The sequence below is a fragment of the Pseudorasbora parva genome, chromosome 19, assembly GCF_024679245.1.
Source record: "Pseudorasbora parva isolate DD20220531a chromosome 19, ASM2467924v1, whole genome shotgun sequence".
NCBI classification, from domain to species: domain Eukaryota; kingdom Metazoa; phylum Chordata; class Actinopteri; order Cypriniformes; family Gobionidae; genus Pseudorasbora; species Pseudorasbora parva.
The window spans coordinates 31,899,676-31,921,744 of NC_090190.1; the positions used below are offsets into that span (position 1 = coordinate 31,899,676).

Genomic DNA, 22,069 nt, shown 5'->3' on the forward strand with positions numbered 1-22,069 from the left:
CACACTTAGTGTCTGCTCTCTTTTGTGTGGAATTACAGCTTTTCTTCCCTAGAGCCCTGCAACAAGATGTGGCTTTCCTCCATTAGAGCTCTGTGAAAAATCCCAGACAAACTTTGAGTGCAGCGTCGACTAACATCCAGTCCCATGCAGAAGTACATCACTGGGTTAATGCAGCTGTTGAAATAGGCTAAGTTTGAAACCATACTCCATCCTACTTTTACCAACTTGTTGTCTTCATTCACCAACTTGACCAGACCTACAACATGGTAGGGGGCCCAGCATAAGAAAAAAGCACAGACCAACACAACAAGAATCCGAAGAGGCCTTGATTTGCCAGAGAGCCGCGTTCTGCGTATCCCAACAGCAGCTAGTATGTAACTTATCAGGATGACCAGGAAGGGCAACAGGAATCCACAGACGAAACGAATGCAGAAGGTGACATACTTTGCTGAATTGCCACCAGCTTTTGCTGCTCCTTTGGGCTGCAAATGAATGATAAAAAAATACATTAATGTGTGTATATATATATATATATATATATATATATATATATATATATATATATATATATATATATATATATATATATATATATATATATATATATATATATATATATATATATATATATATATATATACTAAATACAATCATTATATAATAATGCAGACTAATGATTATTTATATAGTTGTGCAGCCATTCTGACCTTTAGTGAGCACTTGGTCAAATTTTTATCATCAAGGTAGAACTGCCGGTACACAAAATACGGAGAACTAAAGATCACCGCCACAATCCAAACTCCCACACTGACCACACGAGCAACATATACCGTCCGTCGTTTCCTGGTGAACACTGGTCGCCAGACACACAGCGCTCGATCCACACTGATGACAGCCAGAAGAAAAACACTGCAGAACATGTTGGCGTACTTGAAGAAACCGTTGAACTTGCAGAGAAAGACCCCAAAAGGCCAGTAGTCAAGAATGCTTGAGATTAGTGATAGGACTCGTGTCAGGCAGAAGATCAGGTCAGCTGCTGCGAGGTTGACCAGCCATACATTAGTAACACTGGGAGTCATGCGGAATCCAGCAATGCAGATGACCACAGAGTTCCCAATGGTGCCGAAGAAAATGATGAATGTGAGAAAGACGATGCTGGCATCTTTCATAATGGCTTCAGTGTCCACTGTAGTGTTCTCATGGTGGTTTGAGACCTCAGAGTGGCCATAATGGAGAAGAGTTGCAGTGGAAGTCATGCTACAACCAAGACAGACAAATCAGTAAATGTTCCTTTAGTCCAAAAAATAGATCTCAACATTGCATATGTTCCCTCAGAAATTGTATAATTCTACCCATTTTGTAAGATGCAACCCTGAAATGCATCAGGCAGTAGAAAATAATTTTGTTATCTAATGTGTGTTTAAGAGGGTCCATAACACCAGAAGTGCATTCAAACTGTTTACTTAACAGCAGTAAGAAGAGATGCACCGATGTGTCAGTTGTTTGTTTATAAACAGCTGATGATCAGGGTCGACTGACACAAAACTATTGGCTATCGTTATCTTCATTGGCCGATGTTACTCTAAATAATCGGATATTGGTCTACAGCCACAGAAATGTTATATTAGTGCATCACTAATAACAAGGTCAGTTATAGATTTTAAATTACTGAGTGAAATCACAGATACAAACATTTAAGATTTCATAAATCATAGTTCCCTTGCAATACTACACGAGAACTGCGTTGTTCGTCTTATTAATATAAATAAGAAGAGACAGAAAAGGGAAAAAGTCCTTTTTCTCAAATTCTGAAGCCTTTATACAATCACGCAGTGAATACTGCACCTCGATTGGTTCAAAAAGTTGAACCAATTGAATTGAATTGACAGTGCGGCACACGCAAACCAATGGTGAGCAAGCCCGCTCCTGCCGAAATTGCCATTTCACCATGGCAAATCGATTAATCTTCCTTCAGCGACACAGATATCTTCTCCTTGCAAGTGTTTTTACAAAACTGAAACACCCAAATCCTTTTTGAATGAGGCAATGAAGCGTGTATTAAAGTGATATTTTGCTATGCCAATGAATAAATCAGTGGCTGGTTCTTTGACATCACACCAAGGTGAGCTCATCTCTGCTTTACAGTAACTGTTCAGCCCATTAATTGTATTGTGTCCTCAGACAACGATAAAACAAGCAGGAAGGGGGAGGAGACAACCACAAGTCACGATTACTTTGTCTGGGTTCACTTTTATCTTTGTTTTGTGTTTCCAGTGTTCACTTCCTGGGTGTTAAATTCCTTGGTTGCTGTAGTTATTTACTGTTTCATTTATTAGTCTCTCTAATAAACCTGTTCGTCATCATCCTACGTTTAGATCCTCAGTTATTTTATGTTCTTTGTCTTGTTTTGAGGTTTTGTGATGGTGTTTGTCTCTGATGTTTCCTGATGTGTATTTAATGCGAGGTAAGGAAATTGTAGATGAAAGGAGCTGTGCAGAGGATACATTATGCTCCATTTATCAGAATGGGCATCAAATGGAGTATTTTGTGGAGGAGTTCCTCACCTTGCCATATTGTTTCCTAGGATGACATAACACATATAGACTGTTTTTAGAGTGGCTTGGACTATGATTTTAGTAGGATAATGCCAGAGGGTTGTTATAACTGGACCCTTAAAATAACTGGTTTTAGAGTGGTTCACCGTTTACTTTGGGAGATGCAGATGAGGAACCCTGCAACCCTGCAGAAACCATGACATCAGCATTTGTCAAGTTGTGGCCACCAGAGTCTTGTCACATGCATGACCACGGTCATGTCTGGAAACCAGGCACCGTGCATTACATGTCCAATACCATCAGTGAAGTATGGTGGTGGCAGCATCATGCTGTGGGGATGTTTTTCAGTGGCAGGAGCTGGGAGACTAGTCAGGATTGAGAAAAAGATGAATGCAGCAATGTACAGAGACATCCTTGATGAAAAACTGCTCCAGAGTGCTCTGGACCTCAGACTGGGGTGAAGGTTCATCTTCTATCAGGACAACGACCCTAAGCGAACAAAAGAGTGGCTACGGGACAACTTTGTGAATGTCCTTGAGTGGCCAAGCCAGAGCCTAGACTTGAATCTGATTGATCACCTCTGAAAATGGGGGTCGACCAACGCTCCCCATCCAACCTAATGGACCTTGAGAGGTCCTGCAAAGAAGAATGGGAGAAACTGCCCAGGTGTGTCAAGCTTGTAGCATCATGCTCAAAAAGACTTGGGGCTGTATTATCCGAAAGGTGCTTCAACAAAGTATTAAGCAAAGGCTGTGAATACTTATGTACATGTGATTTTTGTGTGTGTATGTGAGATTCTTTTTATTGATATTATTTATACATTTGTAAAGATTTCAAACTTTGCTCACGCCCTTATGCGGTATTGTTTGTAGAATTGAGGGAAAAATATAAAAGGTGCCCTAGAATGAGTTGAAACAATATGTTGAATTGTTCTCTGATATCTACATAAAGGGTATGTGGCTTATTTAAGGGCAAAATTTGTCCAGATACAGTTTTACAAGTCCATTTACAACCCTATAATTTGTCCCTAGGATGTAATGATCTGTTTTAGCCTTATTTGGAAGAGTCATGAATATTAATGTTGAGCTCTGCTCTGATTGGCTTATTTCAGCCGCTCACAGCACACTGCAGTTCAGTTGCTCAGCGAAGCAGCTCGTGAGTCCTGACCGTCCTGACAGAACACAGACCGACTGAATGACACTTTAAGCAGAACATCTCAAATGGAGATTGCAACACTATAAAAAATGTTGTTGTTTTTTGTTGGTTTAACTTAAAAAAGTAAGTAACCTGGTTGCCTTACAATTTTGAGTTTATTGAAATTAAAAATTTGAGTTGATACAATAAAGGAAATTTGTTTAATAAATATAAACTCGAAATATTATTGTATCTGAACCACATAAAAAATTTGATAAATCATGAAAATAGCACTATTTGATACTATTTCACTGCGTCATCAGAAATAAAACACACACAATTACCCAATATGCTTACAGAATCTTTTAATAATATTTTAATAAAGGTTGTCGAATCTCAAAAAATGTTCATTGTATTAACTCAAAATTTTAATTTCAATGAACTCAAAATTTTAAGGCAACCAGGTAACTTTTTTCCTAAATAATTTTTTACAGTGTAAAATGCAGTTTATAGGTGTTTTCAGATCATCTGCACGCGAGAGAGAGCTTGCGTGCTTGCGTGCTTGCGGTTGCCAGATTTCAGTAATTTAAATTACCCAAACAGCTTTTCTGTGAAAAGAACCAATATACTATCCAGTGTTTTACCTAAACATGTCCTCTCTCTCGCGCACGGATGATCTGAAAACAACAATAAACAAGTAAGCTGCATTTCAGCAATCTCCATTTGAGATGTTCTGCTTAAAGTGTCATTCAGTCTACATTTTCGTCAACGATATTGCATGTTTATATAACGTTAGTCACAATGTAGGCTATGCAGTGACTGTGATGTACTCTTAATACAAGCATGCAACAACATCATAGGCCTACTTCAGTTCTCAAAAATATAAATATATAACTTATATTTTTACAAAATGAATGGCCTTGTCAAATGACTGTCGTTTTAACTTATATGGTGGAAAGGTGACGTTTGCTAGAAGGACCGAGTGAAAGATCTGTAAGCAACGTATCTACGGCTGTATTTTGTAATAAAAAATAATATTAACCTTTGTCATTAGACACACTATTTCGTTTTGTATGGTACTTGGAGTTTCCTGTTGTTACTGTACTAGCATCTTGCGTTATCTTTCTAGACAATACGGTCTCTCTAAGAAACTTTCAATTTAATTAGAAATTTTTTAAACAGCTATAAGTGGATAAATCACTATATAGGCTAAAGTTACTACCTGCTTGAAGGAATATAGTTGCCCCTTTCTTCCGTTTAAGACACTGAGCGAAGCTTGCTTGAAATGGGCCGAACAAACGAACAATTTTGAAATAAATTGTTGTGGCTAGTAGGCTATTTTTTGTCATAGATTGTGATTTTATATATTTTTTTATTTGTTGTTTTTCTTTATAAAGAAGTCTGTATTTAGTTTATTGTGTTTAACTTACAAAAGAGTGATTTTTAATTCAACACAGTAAGGTTTAGAAATTCTACATAGAATTTTTAAAACAAAACTGCATTGGTATCGGCTCAGTTTAGTATCGGCATCGACAGATACTCTGAATTTTTAATATCGGCAAAAATGGTATCGGCTTCCCTACTATAAAGTGCTGTAAAATGCAGAGAAAAGCACTATGTAAATGTAACAAATTATGTGGTAAAAGAGATGCCACAAACAATTCACATCATTTGTATTGATCCTCAACTTCACTTCTGAACCTAGTTGTATGTATTATTCAGATGTCTTCTAATTACCTCTTTTGTTCACAACATTATTTTGCAATATTAGTCAACATTTATTGCTACAGTGTCACTAAAATTAGTTGATTTACTTCAGTGTGCTCAGACGCAATGGACCTAAATGTTCAGGTTTTTCAATGCACCATTATCATAGAAGACATTTGAACTGGGAAAACATGTTGTGGCCTTTTTGTTAACAAAGAGAAACTGTAGCAGAAGCTTTTTTCAAAGGCATGCATTTATTTCACAGGTAAATATTACAGAAGAAAAGAAGTAAGTAAACCCATTCATCATGCAGATGTGGTCTAAAATTGTGTCCCTTTTCATATGTTAGACCAATATTACTTAATCTTTCTCTTCCTGCCTCAGGTAATATTATGTCATAGGAATTAACAAACATAGATATAGGCTAACATAAGCAATCTTTAAAATACACTGTTGCATAAACATACGTAAATTACATTAAATGCAATACATTACAAATTATCTTAAATTTTCACAATATTTCATATGGGCTTCAACTACTGATCAAAGAAGACCAGACACTGACATACATTCCTTTTCCATTCTGTAAGATGTAAAAAAGAGAGAAAAAAGGCATTTCAATGATATGCTATTGAATAGACCTGACAAATAAACAAGAAAAAGAGAATAAAAACTCTTAAAGGGGTCATGAACTGCATTGACTTATTGTTTTTCGATGTTTCCTGTGCACTTATGTTAGAATGCTTTTTACATAAAAAATTGTCATAATTTATAAATAAAAGGCATTTTATTTAGCCCTCTGCTTTGAACGCTCTGTTTTAAGGGTGTGTCTGCTGTGAGAGTTCGGTGTAAACGCCCACTGCTGTGATTGGCTAACGTCTTTCCATTTGAAATAAGTTGACTATCGTGAAAGGTGTTGCATTACATTTAGATCTATGGCATTATATTAAGATCGTGGCATGAAAGGTTGCAGAGATGAACATTGTAGCTGATCACAGACATGTTGAGTGCATGAAAGCAGTGATCTCATCATTGCAACTCAGTTTCTGTACACTAATGAATTCTTCCATCTTCACTGACAGTGAAAACGTGATATAGTAAGAGATTTGTTAAATAAAACGTCACTGAAAAACGCGTCACTCTCGCTTGTTTGACAGTTGCAGCTTGCTGATATAACGGTTGCAAATGGGGCTTTCTTTGATCGCTTTCTTTATAAATTGAATCTCCGTTAAACAACAGATTATTTTCATCCTACTAAGAGAAGCAATGCAAGTTGACGTTTAGTCTGACTGCACATGAATCACTATTCAGAATAAATAAATGTACATTTCAGATCAGGCATTAGATTTAACAGTTACTTACATGTTGAATTACTGTCGAGCCCAGGCACTGCACAATATTTTGTAATCCTCAACGGCATGATTATTGCTTGCTGGTTTAATGCCATGTACACTCTCAGAAAAAGCTGTCACTGTGGCGGTGCCTTTTCAAAAGGTATACTTTTGTACCTAAAGGGTGCATATTGGTACCTAAAAGGAACAAACGTGTACCTTTTGAAGAGGTACCACCCCTGTGACAGCTTTTGTACCTTTTTTTCTGAGAGTGTAGGCCTATGTTACTTAGGCAGTGATAAAGTAGGCACTGATATTCTCCTGCAGAGGCGGTGCTTGCCTCCCTTTGACGTCATAGTGCCCCACTTTGAAAAACCTGTCATTTGCTGGGCCTGGTTTCAATAAAAGATTTTATTGGACTACAAGGAAGTTTTCAGTTCTGAAACTTACAGGGTATTCTTATCCTGAGAATTATCCAGTATATATATCTTATCCTCATGTATATATATACAGGTCCTTCTAAAAAAAATAGCATATTGTGATAAAAGTTCATTATTTTCCATAATGTAATGATAAAAATTAAACTTTCAAATATTTTAGATTCATAAAATATTTAGATTCACACCTGCTCACAGTGCCAAAACCACTGGTAAATGATTTACTGACCATGGTATTACTGTGCTCAAGTGGCCTGCCAACTCTCCTGACCTGAACCCCATAGAGAATCTGTGGGATATTGTGAAGAGAAAGTTGAGAGACGCAGACCCAACACTCTTGATGAGCTTAAGGCCGCTATCGAAGCATCCTGGGCCTCCATAACACCTCAGCAGTGCCACAGGCTGATCGCCTCCATGCCACGCCGCATTGAAGCAGTCATTTCTGCAAAAGGATTCCCGACCAAGTATTGAGTGCATAACTGAACATAATTATTTGAAGGTTGATTTTTTTTGGATTAAATTTTTTTTTCTTTTATTGGTCAGATGAAATATGCTAATGTTTTGAGATAGGAATTTTGGGTTTTCATGAGCTGTATGCCAAAATCATCAGTATTAAAACAATAAAAGACCTGAAATATTTCAGTTGGTGTGCAATGAATCTAAAATATAGGGGCGGCAGTGGCTCAGTGGTTCATGTAGGTTGTCTACAAACCAGAAAGTTGGTGGTTCAATCCCCGGTTCCACCTGACCAAGTATCGAAGTGCCCATGAGCAAGACACCTAACCCCAGCTGCTCCCGATGAGCTGGATGGCGCCTTACATGGCTGACATCGCCGTTGGTGTATGGATGGGTGAATGTGAGGCAAAAATGTAAAGCGCTTTGGATAAAAGCGCTATATAAATGCAGTCCATTTACCAAATATATGAAAGTTTAATTTTTATCATTACATTATGGAAAATAATTAACTTTTATCACAATATACTAATTTTTTGAGAAGGACTTGTATATGAAAAGCTCAAAGACAATTTTATTTCTCAGGTCATGGACCTTTTAAATGTTAGTGACACACTTAGTGTCTGCTCTCTTTTGTGTGGAATTACAGCTTTTCTTCCCTAGAGCCCTGCAACAAGATGTGGCTTTCCTCCATTAGAGCTCTGTGAAAAATCCCAGACAAACTTTGAGTGCAGCGTCGACTAACATCCAGTCCCATGCAGAAGTACATCACTGGGTTAATGCAGCTGTTGAAATAGGCTAAGTTTGAAACCATTCTCCATCCTACTTTTACCAACTTGTTGTCTTTATTCACCAACTTGACCAGACCTACAACATGGTAGGGGGCCCAGCATAAGAAAAAAGCACAGACCAATACAGCAAGAATCCGAAGAGGCCTTGATTTGCCAGAGAGCCGCGTTCTGCGTATCCCAACAGCAGCTAGTATGTAACATATCAGGATGACCAGGAAGGGCAACAGGAATCCACAGACGAAACGAATGCAGTAATAGACATACTTTGCTGAATTGCCACCAGCTTCTGCTGCTCCTTTGTGCTGCGAATAAAAAATAAAAAAGACATTTATATATGTATATACCAAATACAATCATTATATAATAATGCAGACATATGATTATTTATATATTTGTGCAGCCATTCTGACCTTCAGTGAGCAGTGGCTCAGGTTGTTCTTTCCAATGAAGACCTGCCGGTACACAAAATACGGTGAACTAATGATCAGCGCCACAATCCAAACTCCCAGACTGACCACACGAGCAGCATATACTGTCCGTCGTTTCCTGGTGAACACTGGTCGCCAGACACACAGCGCTCGATCCACACTGATGACAGCCAGAAGAAAAACACTGCAGAACATGTTGGCATACTTGAAGAAACCGTTGAACTTGCAGAGAAAGACCCCAAAAGGCCAGTAGTCAAGAATGCTTGAGATTAGTGATAGGACTCGTGTCAGGCAGAAGATCAGGTCAGCTGCTGCGAGGTTGACCAGCCATACATTAGTAACACTGGGAGTCATGCGGAAGCCGGCAATGCAGATGACCACAGAGTTCCCAATGGTGCCGAAGAAAATGATGAATGTGAGGAAGACGATGCTGACATCTTTCATAATGGCTTCAGTGTCCACTGTAGTGTTCTCATGGTGGTTTGAGACCTCAGAGTAGCCATAATGGAGAAGAGATGCAGTGGAATTCATGCTACAACCAAGACAGACAAATCAGTAAATGTTCCTTTAGTCTAAAAAAATAGATCTCCACATTGCATAGGTTACCTCAGAAGTTGTATAATTCTACCTGTTATAATTTTGTAAGATGCAATCCTGAAATGCATCAGGCAGTAGAAAATCACTTTGTTATCTAATATGCTTTTAAGACACATTTTTTGGTTCAAAAAGTTGAACCAATTATGGTGCAGTACACGCAAGCCAATGGTGAGCGAGCCCGCTCCTGCCGAAATGGGCGGAGTCTCGTGCTATAAAAGTGGCCATTTCACCATGGCAAATCGAATAATTTCCTTTCAGCGACACAGATATCTTCTCCTCGCTAGAACCCAGTTCAATTGCTAAGAAGTGTTTGCCAATACTAGTTATTTTCTGCCCAAAACCACATTTTCTTAAATAAATACAAACTCTACATTTCAAAATGCAAAAAAACCCAAAAAACTTTTAAAATATACACAAACTCTATCAAAACACTGCAAACGGTCATCAATACTTTATAGAATGTAAAACTGAAACCTCTCTCACTACACCATGGATAGAAACGCTTAGCATGCCTTATCCACCCCTGACAGTCTTCAATTGAGATGTCTCTGTAGCCAGCATCCATGGCATCCAGAAGGGACATTTGGTCATGCAGCCGATGACCATACACTTCCCACCTTTAAGCAGAAAAAAAATCCTCAATGGGGTTGAGGAACAGAGAGTAAGGAGGAAGAAAAAGGGAAATCACTCTTGGATGTGCTGCAAACCAGTTTGTGATTGCATGTGAATGTTGGAATGCTACATTGTCCCATGTAATCACAAATGTCCTCATGTTTCCTCCCACCTGTTCTGCTTATGGCACCAGTTGTTGGTGGAGGTCATCTAAAAACAAAAGAAGCCACTCTGTGTTCTAGGGACCAATCTGGCTTTTCTGAAGGACCAAACCAGCACTTGAGATTGCAGCACACATTGTGATGTTTGCTCCTCTCTGACCCAGCACATCATCGGGAGCCCTTTTCCCAATTAAATTTCTTTCTTGTCTACGTGTTTTTGCCTTGTCTATGTGTTTTTGCCAGACCCTGTCTCGTCTACATAAATGAATTCATGCAGTGTCTGATTAGCCTCCAACTCCATAATTCTCTGAAAGAAAAATCAAACAATTTTTATATAAATGCTTTCCACTATGTCGGTATGTTTACTTGTAGAGAAGCTTTAAAGAATAGTGAAAAAAAGTAGTGTGGAATAGTGCCTATAGAATCAGACATGGTGTATAGACATCATACCTGGACGTATTGGTGCCAGAGTTCCTTGACCCGATCACTGTTTCTCTCAAAGGGAACCATGTACAGATGTTTCATCTGAATTCTGTGTTTGATCAGAGTCCGAGCAATGTTAGCCAGGCTGATGCTTTCCACATTCTGGAATACCAGGTTGTCCTCTACAATTCTGGTTTGAATTGCTCTCAGTTTTATTGCATTGTCAGCAAAGACCTATCCTACAATGGCATGTTCTTGGTCTTCATTGAGAAGCTTTCTACTACCCCAAGAGCAAGGACGTCGTTGTGTCCTTTAGAAGAACAAAAATACAACACATCTGTATTTGTAACTCGTGGTGGCCAGCAGTTACTGTAAAGTAAATAGCAACTGCATTGACAGCCCTAATGAAATGCATGACTTACCTGTTGATTTGTTGAAATACCAAGAAAACGGAAGCAACAGTTGACCGTCTGAGATAAGACTGGACTCTTTCACCAGCCTCTCTCAATGATAGTCCATGGTTTATCAAATGGTCTATGATGGTGGCTCTTATTTCATCTGTGATAACAGCTTTTACTCTCCTTTGAAAAGCAGCATGCATTCTTACTCCTCTCCCCCTACCTCTCCTTCTCCTTGTCCTGGTCCAACTAGTTCTCCTCTCTCTGGTCCAACTAATTCCCTTTATCGAGGGAACGAGACACTACGTCATCGTAGATGACACTTCGGGGGAACGCCCCCAGCGAAGCTTTAATAAAAAAAGGCCAATACAGATTGCTGTTGCGTCATGACGTAGCGAGTGACGGCATACCCTGAAGGTACAAAGGGACGCCGGCACATAGCATAGTTAGCTTTCTGCTCTTCAGCGTTAGCGCTCTGTGTTTAATTATTTATCTATTTGGTGTAGTTTGTCCAAATGAGTATTATGTAGCAGGCTCGTGAGCCCCGTAGTTCTGTCCCAAGTCTGTTGAGGCACTGTGGCGGCATAGATCAGTGGGCTTGCAAATGAACTTGTCAGCGGGTCTTGGGGCTGCTAAGGCACTTTCTCAGTCCTCGCTGACAGTTCAGATGTTCTCCGTCCCCGTGCGGAAGCCCGCGATGCGGCTCTTCCCCAGGGGGGAGAAACAAATGCTTGAGCGATCTGATTTCAAGGAATTAGATGTGCTCAGCATCGATGGAGTGAAGTTAACGAGAGCTCGCCACCTCATAATGGAAGGCTCGATCTTGAGTTGCCGAGGCAGTGCGTGGATAATGTGTTCAACAAGAGTGAACACATGTGATCGGTGTACATGTGATACTGTTTGGTGTGAGGCATACAGTCAGCTCCTGAGGGTGCTGGCTGTGTTCTTTGAGAAATATCTCGCAGCGTACAGCCGTGCGTTTTCGAGTGTTTCAGCCTCGTGCCTGTATGTGGTCTTTCATCTCGAAGGGATGAAAGCCAAATATGTTGTAAACTGATCGAATCTCGCGTTTGCTGAGGCAGCGTGTAGATGACAATTCGGTTAAATACATATTTAAACAGTGACTGGCTGGGGCGCGGTCATGGAAGGCAGCTTTGCGAGAGGTCTGTGGGGGACCCGGCATTTCTCCTGGCACATCAACTGCCTGGAAATGCTGGCGGTCTACAAGGCTCTGAGGAGCTTTCTCCCGGACCTCCACGGCCACCATGTCCTGATACGATCCGACAATATGGCCATGGTATTGTATCTAAACCATCAGGGGGGTCTGAGGTCGCCCCCTCTGTGCAGACTGGCGCATCAGGTCCTCCTGTGGTCCATGGGGAAACTGTCATCCCTCAAGACGATGTACAACCCCGGGGACCAAAATCAGGGAGCAGACATCCTGTCGAGGCAGGGGCTGAGGCCCGGGGAGTGGCATCTCCATCCCGAGGTGGTGGAGGCCATATGCAAGAGGTTCGGCCCAGTGGAAGTGGATCTGTCTGCATCTTGAGAGACGTCCCACTGTCCACTATGTTTCTCCCTCAGGCATCCGGTTCCGTTAAAAGGGGCCTGGAAGCCCTGACACAGACGTGGCCAAGGTTGCATGCATCTGTATGCATTTCCCCGATTGCTCTGTTCCCGGGAGTTCTGGAGCGAGTCCGCCGGGAGGGCATCAGTCTGCTCTTAGTAGCACCCCGGTGGCCGTCCAGAGTATGGTTCTCCGACATCATAGACCTGCTAGACGGCCTTCCATGGCAGATCCCTCTGAGGAGGGATCTGCTGACTCAGGCGGGGGGCATGATATTCCACCCCCGGCCAGAGTTGTGGAACCTATGGGTCTGACCCCTGAGGGGGCAGAGCTCATAGAAGAGGGTCTGTCAGCAGGTGTCGTCGAGACCCTGCTCAGCTCCCTTTATATCTCCCAGGTATGCTTTATACCTTCCGGTCACTCGCTACGTCATGAGGCAACACCAGTCAGGATTGGTCTTTTTTCATTCAAGCTTCAGTAGCGTCATGCTGGGGGCGTTCCACCGAAGTGTCGTTTACGATGACGCAGTGTCTCGTTCCCTCTCAGGGAACATGGATTATATTCATAACCCGAGATGTTCTCATCTCCCTGGTCCAACTAGTTCCTCTCTCCCTGGTCCAACTAGTTCTCCTGATGATTTTATTAAAATTGATGATTTTATGATTATTCATTGTTTATGATTTGAAAGCAGTGTTTTATTTTGAACACAGGTGTAGGTTTTGAGGCGAAAGTTTAATTTTGCAAGAGGAGTCAAAGGTTTTGTGAATAGTCCTTGAAGAGGAGGTTTTGTGTTTAATGGTTTCAGAAAATGGGGAAAGGTTTCAGAAATATTGTTTTAGCAATTGGGAAAAACTGTAATACTGCGTAGCATATTTTGCAAGTAACTTCGTCGCTCTTTCTGTTGAAATGGTCCCACACAGTAGGCTTCTTTTTCCTATTAATTAATTTTGCAAAATAAGTCTGGGTCGGCACGCGTGGTTGCAAGTGTCGACGTGCTTTGTGAGTTAACAAATACAGCACTGATGAGTGCTGATGAGTGATGAAGCCACCGCTTTTATAGCACAAGTCTCAGTCCATTTCAGCAGGCTCACTCCTCATAGGCTTGTGTGTGCCACGCCGTCATTGGTTCAATTTCTTTAACTTTTTGAACCAACTGACGTGCAGTTTTCACTGTGTGATTGTATAAAGGTTTCAGAATCAGAGAAAAATTTGTTTTTCCCTGTAGCATTTTGTTTTATTTTATATTAATAAGACGAACAACGCAGTACACATTCCGTATCTAAGGGAACTGAAGTTACGTTATAGTAACCAAGTATTTTATTTTATCCCAGTGCTGTTGATGTTGTTTTTAACAAAATTGTTGCCCTGCTTCAGTTATCAGACCTTGGACCACAAAACCAGTCATAAGTCAGTTTTTTGAAATTGAGATGTATATCATCTGAAAGGCTGAATAAATAAGCCTTCCATTGATGTATGGTTTGTTAGAAAAGGACAATATATGGCTGAGATACAAGTATTTAAATGAAATCTGAGGGTGCAAAAGATCACTTAAAGTTGTCAGAATTAAGTCCTTAGGAATGCACATGACAACTAATAATACATGTTTGATATACACTCACCTAAAGGATTATTAGGAACACCTGTTCAATTTCTCATTAATGCAATTATCTAATCAACCGATCACATGGCAGTTGCTTCAATACATTTAGGGGTGTGGTCCTGGTCAAGACAATCTCCTGAACTCCAAACTGAATGTCAGAATGGGAAAGAAAGGTGATTTAAGCAATTTTGAGCATGGCATAGTTGTTGGTGCAAGACGTACATGGACGGACGTGGGACAGAGTATTTCACAATCTGCTCAGTTATTGGGATTTTCACGCACAACCATTTCTAGGGTTTACAAAGAATGGTGTTAATAGGGACAAAAAAAACTGTATCCAGTAACATCCAGTATCCAGCAACATCCGAAAATGCCTTATTCATGCTAGAGGTCAGAGGAGAATGGGCCGACTGATTTAAGCTGATAGAAGAGCAACTTTGACTGAAATAACCACTCATTACCACTGAGGTATTCAGCAAAGCATTTGTGAAGCCACATCACGCACAACCTTGAGGCGGGTGGGCTACAACAGCAAAAGACCCCACAGGGTACCACTCATCTCCACTAAAAATAGGAAAAAGAGGCTACAATTTGTCCAAGCTCACCAAAATTGGACAGTTGAATACTGGAAAAACGTTGCCTGGTCTGATGAGTCTCGATTTCTGTTGAGACATTCAGATGGTAGAGTCAGAATTTGGTGTAAACAGAATGAGAACATGGATCCATCATGCCTTGTTACCACTGTGCAGGCTGGTGGTGGTGGTGGTTTAATGGTGTGGGGGATGTTTTCTTGGCACACTGTAGGCCCCTTAGTGCCAATTGGTCATCGTTTAAATGCCATGGCCTACCTGAGCATTGTTTCTGACCATCTCCATCCCTTTATGACCACCATGTACCCATCCTCTGATGGCTACTTCCAGCAGGATAATGCACCATGTCACAAAGCTTGAATAATTTCAAATTGGTTTCTTGAACATGACAATGAGTTCACTATACTAAAATTGCCCCCACAGTCACCAGATCTCAACCCAATAGAGCATATTTGGGAGGTGGTGGAACAGGAGCTTTGTGCCCTGGATGTGCATCCCACAAATCTCCATCAACTGCAAGATGCTATCCTATCAATATGGGCCAATATTTCTAAAGAATTATTTCAGCACCTTGTTGAATCAATGCTACGTAGAATATAGGCAGTTCTGAAGGCGAAACAGGGTCAAACACAGTATTAGTATGGTGTTCCTAATAATCCTTTAGGTGAGTGTATTTAAGGTAGGACATTTAAAAAATATCTTCATGGAACATGATCTACTTAATATTTAATATCCTACTGATTTTTTGTCATAAGAAAAAAAGATAATTTTGACCATACAATGTTGTCTATTGCCACAAATATACCCGTGCAATTTAAGACTGCTTTTGTGGTCCAGGGTCACATATGTTACTCTGTAAAAAAAAAAGCCAGTAAAATTTATGTTTATGTTTGCTGTGGTTGCTAGAACTTTACCGTAAAAAATATGGTAGCAACATTTTAAGTTTTACAGATTTAAGTTAAATTTACAGTAAATAACGTCTTGGTTACATATGGTAACCCTCGTTCCCTGAAGGAGGGAACGGAGACGTACGTCGGACGTCACCGACAAATTGGGATCACTTCTGGGAGCCCCTATCAGCTTTGAGATAAATTGAACAGGCCAATGGCCAGTGGCGTGTGTGCTTTGCATATCGCACTCCGCCTGGCGGGGTGTGGGTATAAAGCAGAAGCGATTGCCACGTGCTATTGTTTTTCATGTCTCCGTTCCCTCCTTCAGCGAACGAGAGTTACAATACCTTTCAGTCGGTCATGTTCGACGTACGTCAGATGTCACTGACGAAATGGGATCCTTTTGGAAAAAGCCACAGTTTTTACTACTTCCAGTGTCCAGCGAAGAGCTACTCAGAACCTGTGGCGACAGGACATACGTCTCCATTCCCTCCTTCAGGGAATGAGAGTTACCATACGTAACCGAGACGTTCCCTTTCAGTCGGTCACATTCGACATGCGTCAGATGTCACTGACGAAATGGGATCCTTTTGGAAAAAGCCACAGTTACTACTACTTCCAGCGTCCAGCGAAGAGCCCCTCAGACCCCATTTGTACCGGGCGGGAAAACTCATGCAGGGACAGTCACACTGCTGTTCCGCAAGACCCACTCAGCAGACCATTGGATAGCACTGGGAAAGCATGCCTGGGGGTGGGGTGGCAGCTGCGGAAGCCACATCATGCCCAGAGGGAGTACCATGTGGAGAATACGTGTATGGATTGGCCGTACGCAGTTCAATATATCGGGCTGCCGAGGGAAAGACATGGGCTCGCCGTAGGGAGCACTACCATGGAAGAATACACATATGGGACCGCCGTAGGGGTCACAACATATGTAACCCAGCCTACCACAAATTCCACAACGCCTACGAGTGATAGACCTGGCGTCGGACACTCCGCTACGTCTGACTGTCGCGAGTTGTGGAGGACTCAACAGGGTTCACCTTCTCAAGGGGAACTCGACTGGAGCAGATAAGCGCATATATCCAGTCCATGGGAAAGGGAGTGGCGCAGCAAGCCGACACTAGAACGGGCAGTTCAGTGTTACTGGCTATGGGAAGCGAGCACACAAGAAGCTTCCAGCTCTACACGTAGGCTATAAAATCTAGCAAATTTGTTCGGTGTCACCCAGCCTGCAGCTCTACAAATATCTGTCAGCAAAGCGCCGTGAGCCAACCAGGAAGATGCCACACCCCAGGTGGAGCGGGCAGGGCACGTCTTGGAATTCATACGCCAAGACGATGGCATCCACTATCCAGTGGGCCATCCTTTGCTTGGAGACAGCCTTTTCCTTCTGCTGTCCTCCGTAACAGACGAAGAGCTGCTCTGAGGTCCTAAAGCTTTGCTGTCCACGTAAGTCCATAGGGCATGATCGGGACAGAGAAAAGCCAGGGCTGGGTCTGCCTCCTCTGAAGGCAGCACTTGCAGGTTCACCACCTGATCCCGGCAGGGAGTGGTGGGAACCTTGGGCACATATCCGAGCTGGGGTGTCAGGATTGCATGAGAGTTACCGGGCCCAAATTCCAGGCACAATTTGTCGACAGCCTGTGGTAAGCCACCTACAACCTCCGTATCCCGTCCTGGGACCAGACATGGAGTTTCCAGAGGTTCGGACGCGGGTGCCAGAGGGTTCCCCGTCTCTGAGTCGGGAGGTCCTTCCTCAGAGGAATGGGCCAAGGAGGTGCTGTTGCGAGGAGCACTAGTTCTGGGAACCACGTCCTGTTGGGCCAATACGGAGCTACCAGCAGGATCTGTTCCTCATCCTCCCTGACTTTGCTCAGTGTCTGTGCGAAAAGGCTCACTGGGGAAAACGCATACTTGCATAGGTCCTGGGGCCAGCTGTGTGCCAGGGTGTCTGTGCCGAGGGTCCCCTTGGTTCCTGAAGCGGCTCCATATTAGCTGGACAACCTGGGGATGGAGTATCCACTCTCCCGCAAACACCTGCTGACGTGAGACGTTGTCGGCTGCACAATTGAGCAGGCCCGGAATGTGAGTTGCGCGAAGCGACCTCAGATACTTCTGACTCCACAGAAGGACATGGCGGGTGAGCTGTGACATGCGACGGGAGCATAGACCACCTTGTTTGTTGATGTACGCAGCGGCCACAGTGCTGTCCGTACCGACCAAAACGTGCTTGCCTCTGAGTGGCCCCTTGAGGCGGCTGAGAGCAAGACGAATTGCTACCAACTCCAGGCAATTGATATGACATTGCAGTTGGGGCCCTGTCCACAGACCCGAAACTGCAAGCCCGTTGTACGTCACACCCCAGCCGGTGGATGAGGCATCTGTGGTGACAACAGCATGCCTGGACACTTGATCTAGGGGCACTCCTGCCCGAAGAAATATAAGGTCCGACCACGGGCTGAAGGTTTGGCAGCAACGGCGTCACTTGGACATGGAGGAAACTGCTGTGCCACGCCCATCTTGGGACTCGATCGTGTAGCCAGGGTTGAAGCGGTCTCAGATGAAGCAATCCGAGCAGCGTTACCGTGGCTGCAGATGCCATATGCCCCAAGAGCCTCTGAAAATGTTTCAGTGGTACCGCTGTTCTGCGTTTGAAAGAATTCAAGCAGTTCAACATTGACTGGACGTGCTCCTCGGTGAGCACACTGAGCACAAGACCTGTAAGCCTTCGCAACGAGGTTGGAAACGTTGGAAGTAAACTTACAGGTCTAACAGGACGGGAGACGCGGGTCACCGTGTCAATTGGAAGTGGTCGCAGGACACAATTGCATCGTGACAGCCCGCTCAACTAGGTAACCCTTGGCCTGCCCGCCAGCGAGGGTAGTGAAGAGGAAGGAGCCACTAGGTTTGTTTCTGGCACTGAAAGGCACCACCCATGACCTATTTAGCTCCTCATGCACCTCCGGTAAGAATGGCACCGGGGCGGGATGCTGAGAACCAGCGCGACCTGCACAGAGAAACCAGTCATCCAACCTAGAAGGTTCGGGACATGATGGAGGGTTCCACTTAAGCCCAACCTTTTCGGCGGCCCGGGAAAGCATAGCCGTCAACTCGGGGTACGATTCGACCGTTGCCACTCTCCTAGATCAGAGGCCCGCGGAGGCTCGCTCGGCGGGTTTGCCCTGAACATAATCCTCAGATCACCCCGGGCATCCGTCGAAGTAGGTTTATCCTTCTGTTTGGGCAGGGATAGCACTAGATCGCGGTATGCGAAGGGGGACTCCACCTTCCCGAAGGTAGGCGAGTCTCGATCTAAGCTCCGAGATAGTCATGTTCCCGCAGTGAGAACATGAACTATCCACAAACGCTGCCTCAGCGTGCTGAACACCCAAACACACGAGGCAGCGATTGTGACCATCAGCGGGTGAGAGGGAACGACCGCATCCAGAAACACATGGGTGGAATGACATCCTGAAAAAGACGCAGTGTCACACCCGTGTTGCTCTTTTTGTGAGGAAACACTCTTTTAGTGTGCTGAAGCACCCAGGGAAAACTGTGGCAGAAACACAGGAAATAGTGTTTTGCACTCACTGTGATTGCTGTGAAAACAGCAGTTGTGTTTTGCAGCTGTGAGCTCGCCGTCTTGCTGTTGTGTGCTGTAATCGCCAACACGAACGTCTCTCTCTTCTCTGTCTCTGTCTTGCTGATAAAGCAGTATTTAGTCTTCGACCTGAACGCCGTTCAGCTCTGAAGTAAATGACAATAGCGCGTGGCGATCACTTCCACTTTATACCCACGATATGCAAAGCATGCACGCCAATGGCCATTGGCCTTTTCTTTTTATCTCAAAGCTGATAGGGGCTCCCAGAAGTGATCCCAATTCATCGGTGACATCCGACGTACTTCGACCGTGACCAACTGAAAGGGAACCACATTTCATTAACTGAAATAATGTTAAATTATCAACCTATTGAAATACTAATATCTGTTATGTACCTTTGACAACCACCATTCACAGTGGTGACGACAGAGTCACACGATGAATAAAAACTCATCAAGCAGCTTATAGAAAGACAAGACTAATATATAGAAGGTGCACAGTGTCATTCACACAAACACTAACATGATCAAGGTAACACACATGCAATTTTAAAAATGCAAATCAAATGTGAAGTCAGATGGTTTTTAACTGTAAATTACACAATGACTTGTTCTTTTTCACTTCCAAAAACTGTAAATGTAATAATATTTTACTGTAAAATTACATTAAACATAAGGATATATCTATAACAGTTATTCACTGCATATAGTAAACTTTCTGTTAACCAGTTAACTGTTTTTAACCGTAGCAGTTTTACAGTCTTTTACTGTTAAAATCATGATAATTTATTTATACTGTATAAAAAAAATGGAAGCTGTGGAGTAAAAGACAAAATGGGCCAATACAATTAACTTGACAATTCAGACAACATTTATTGCATTGCCTGGATACCAAAGTAATAATAATAATAATAATAATAATAATAATAATAATAATAATAATAATAATAATAATAATAATAATAATACAAAAACATTTAGGATCAAAATGAGGACAGAAATATAGGTAATATAGAATTTATGTGGATGTTCTTACCTGTATACGTCAGTGTTTTTACAGAGCAAATCATCAATCTTAATGGCAACAACTGCAAAATCCTTTGTAAATGAGACAAGAGAGCTGTAATTAAAAATGTAATTTTGCTATGCTAAAAAAAAAAATCCTGCTAGTTCATTGACATCACTTGCAATTGCTATCTTCTCCATATATCAGTGTTGCCAGTTGATCAGGCAATTCTTGTGTTTTCACTGAAGACAAAAAAAGAGAAAAGGGCAGGAAGAGGGAGGAGACGTACACAAATATATAAACCTTTGTTTTTGTTTTTTACATAAACACAAATGTTTTAAGTGAAGTGTGGCTTTGGCACATTCATATATTATTCATGTAACTTAATATTTAACAATATTATTGATCTGACTGTACCCTTTTTAACTGAGCAGGACGATGACATAATTTTTCTGCTGAAGCACTTTATGGATGAAATGAACTGATAATTTGATGATCTTTAAAGCGGAACTGAATCAAGACTTCAGCTGAACAACAGCAGAAATGCATTATTTTCCTGTTATCACTGTAAAACTGACTTGATGTGTTCATATTGAATATTTAAATATGTTACTTACAAAGACACAGACAAAAAAAACTTACAAAGGCAAAAACAAAGATTTAACAACATGGTAGCATACTCAGGAAGAGATTCAGGGGGCCTGCAGAGGTACAGTCTGCCAATAATTATTTAACATAAAACATTTTTGTGAGTTTTATGCAATTAATTCAATTAAAGTTAACATAAAAAAGCTAATGTTCAGCTAAATGTTTAATTGCACCTCACATTAAAATATAGGCTTTCAAGGAAAACAAATAATGTTTTAATCTTTTGTTAATACTGTAATCTTAACCAAAATGAGGGCAAATTGGGTCACCAGCAGTGTCATAATATGTAGTGACCATCAGTGTCCTCCTTACCATCCTTATCAAGGCCTGAATTTGTGTACAAGTACACTAATTCACAATCTAGGGAGCTAGGGAGCTGATTGAGATGAACCCTGAGTAAATTGCAAGAGGAATGCTAGGACATCTTAACAATAAATGCTTCATTGTGCTCACAATAGCGGTGAAGTTTACTAGCAGAGTTTACGAGTTTGCTCATGCATATAATCAGATGAAGTAAAGATTTGCGTATTTGGTGCGCTCTCCAAGGGGAGGGAACCCAGAGTACTCCCCTAAAGAAACAAATAAGCAAGGGATAGTCGCCAGAAGATGAACTGACTAAAAGAAAGTGCGACATGATGACGGGAGGAGCTGTGGTAATGGGCTAAGTGGAAGGGAAGGGCAGTGGCAGAATCTGGGGAACGGTTCAGGCTCGCAGAACGCCTGCTGCTGTGACGCAGTGCTGGAAAAGGGCCTGGCTTTGTGCAGGAGGAGGACGGCGATGATGTGAGGCGCAAGTTTGATGCTTTGTGGACTTTGCTCTCTCTCTTAGCTGTTTTGGAGGATAAAGTGGATATAGGGGAGAGGATGGCTGACTGCAAAGCGACATCTATTAATCAGCGATTTTGTTAATCCTAGTACTTTCCACTTTTCAATGAGGGGATATCGTTAGGAGGGACGAAAAATAGGAGGCCATGTGGGAAAGAAGTTTTGTCGGTGGGGGAGAGGGTAGTCCTTGGAGAGGACCTAATTGTAAATATTATTTTTTAATATTGTTTAATATTTTTTATGTTCTAATGTTATTTTAGTAATTTATAATATGACAATAAACATCGAAATCTTTTTGAGGAAATAAACCCTT

The 22,069-nt window shown here is 42.0% G+C and overlaps 2 protein-coding genes across 2 annotated transcripts; both read right to left on the bottom strand.

Annotated features, from left to right (window-relative positions):
- Positions 1 to 32: 32 nt before the first annotated feature.
- LOC137047394 (formyl peptide receptor 2-like) lies at positions 33 to 20,438 on the bottom strand. The gene is made up of 3 exons (XM_067425024.1): positions 20,314 to 20,438; positions 708 to 1,257; positions 33 to 482 (listed from the first exon to the last, which is right to left on the bottom strand). Exons 2-3 carry the CDS (start codon positions 1,254 to 1,256, stop codon positions 33 to 35), a joined length of 999 nt encoding a protein of 332 aa, XP_067281125.1. The 5' UTR covers position 1,257; positions 20,314 to 20,438.
- Positions 8,261 to 9,367, bottom strand: LOC137047395 (formyl peptide receptor 2-like). The gene is made up of 2 exons (XM_067425025.1): positions 8,819 to 9,367; positions 8,261 to 8,710 (listed from the first exon to the last, which is right to left on the bottom strand). Exons 1-2 carry the CDS (start codon positions 9,365 to 9,367, stop codon positions 8,261 to 8,263), a joined length of 999 nt encoding a protein of 332 aa, XP_067281126.1.
- Positions 20,439 to 22,069: the final 1,631 nt, after the last annotated feature.

Excerpts from the sequence above, each read along its gene's own strand:
- LOC137047395 (XM_067425025.1), bottom strand. The coding sequence starts at position 9,367 with ATGAATTCCACTGCATCTCTTCTCCATTATGGCTACTCTGAGGTCTCA. Across the intron at positions 8,711-8,818 it reads TGAGCCACTGCTCACTGAAG|CACAAAGGAGCAGCAGAAGC; the intron begins GTCAGAATGGCT and ends TTTTATTCGCAG.
- LOC137047394 (XM_067425024.1), bottom strand. The coding sequence starts at position 1,256 with ATGACTTCCACTGCAACTCTTCTCCATTATGGCCACTCTGAGGTCTCA. Across the intron at positions 483-707 it reads TGACCAAGTGCTCACTAAAG|CCCAAAGGAGCAGCAAAAGC; the intron begins GTCAGAATGGCT and ends ATTCATTTGCAG.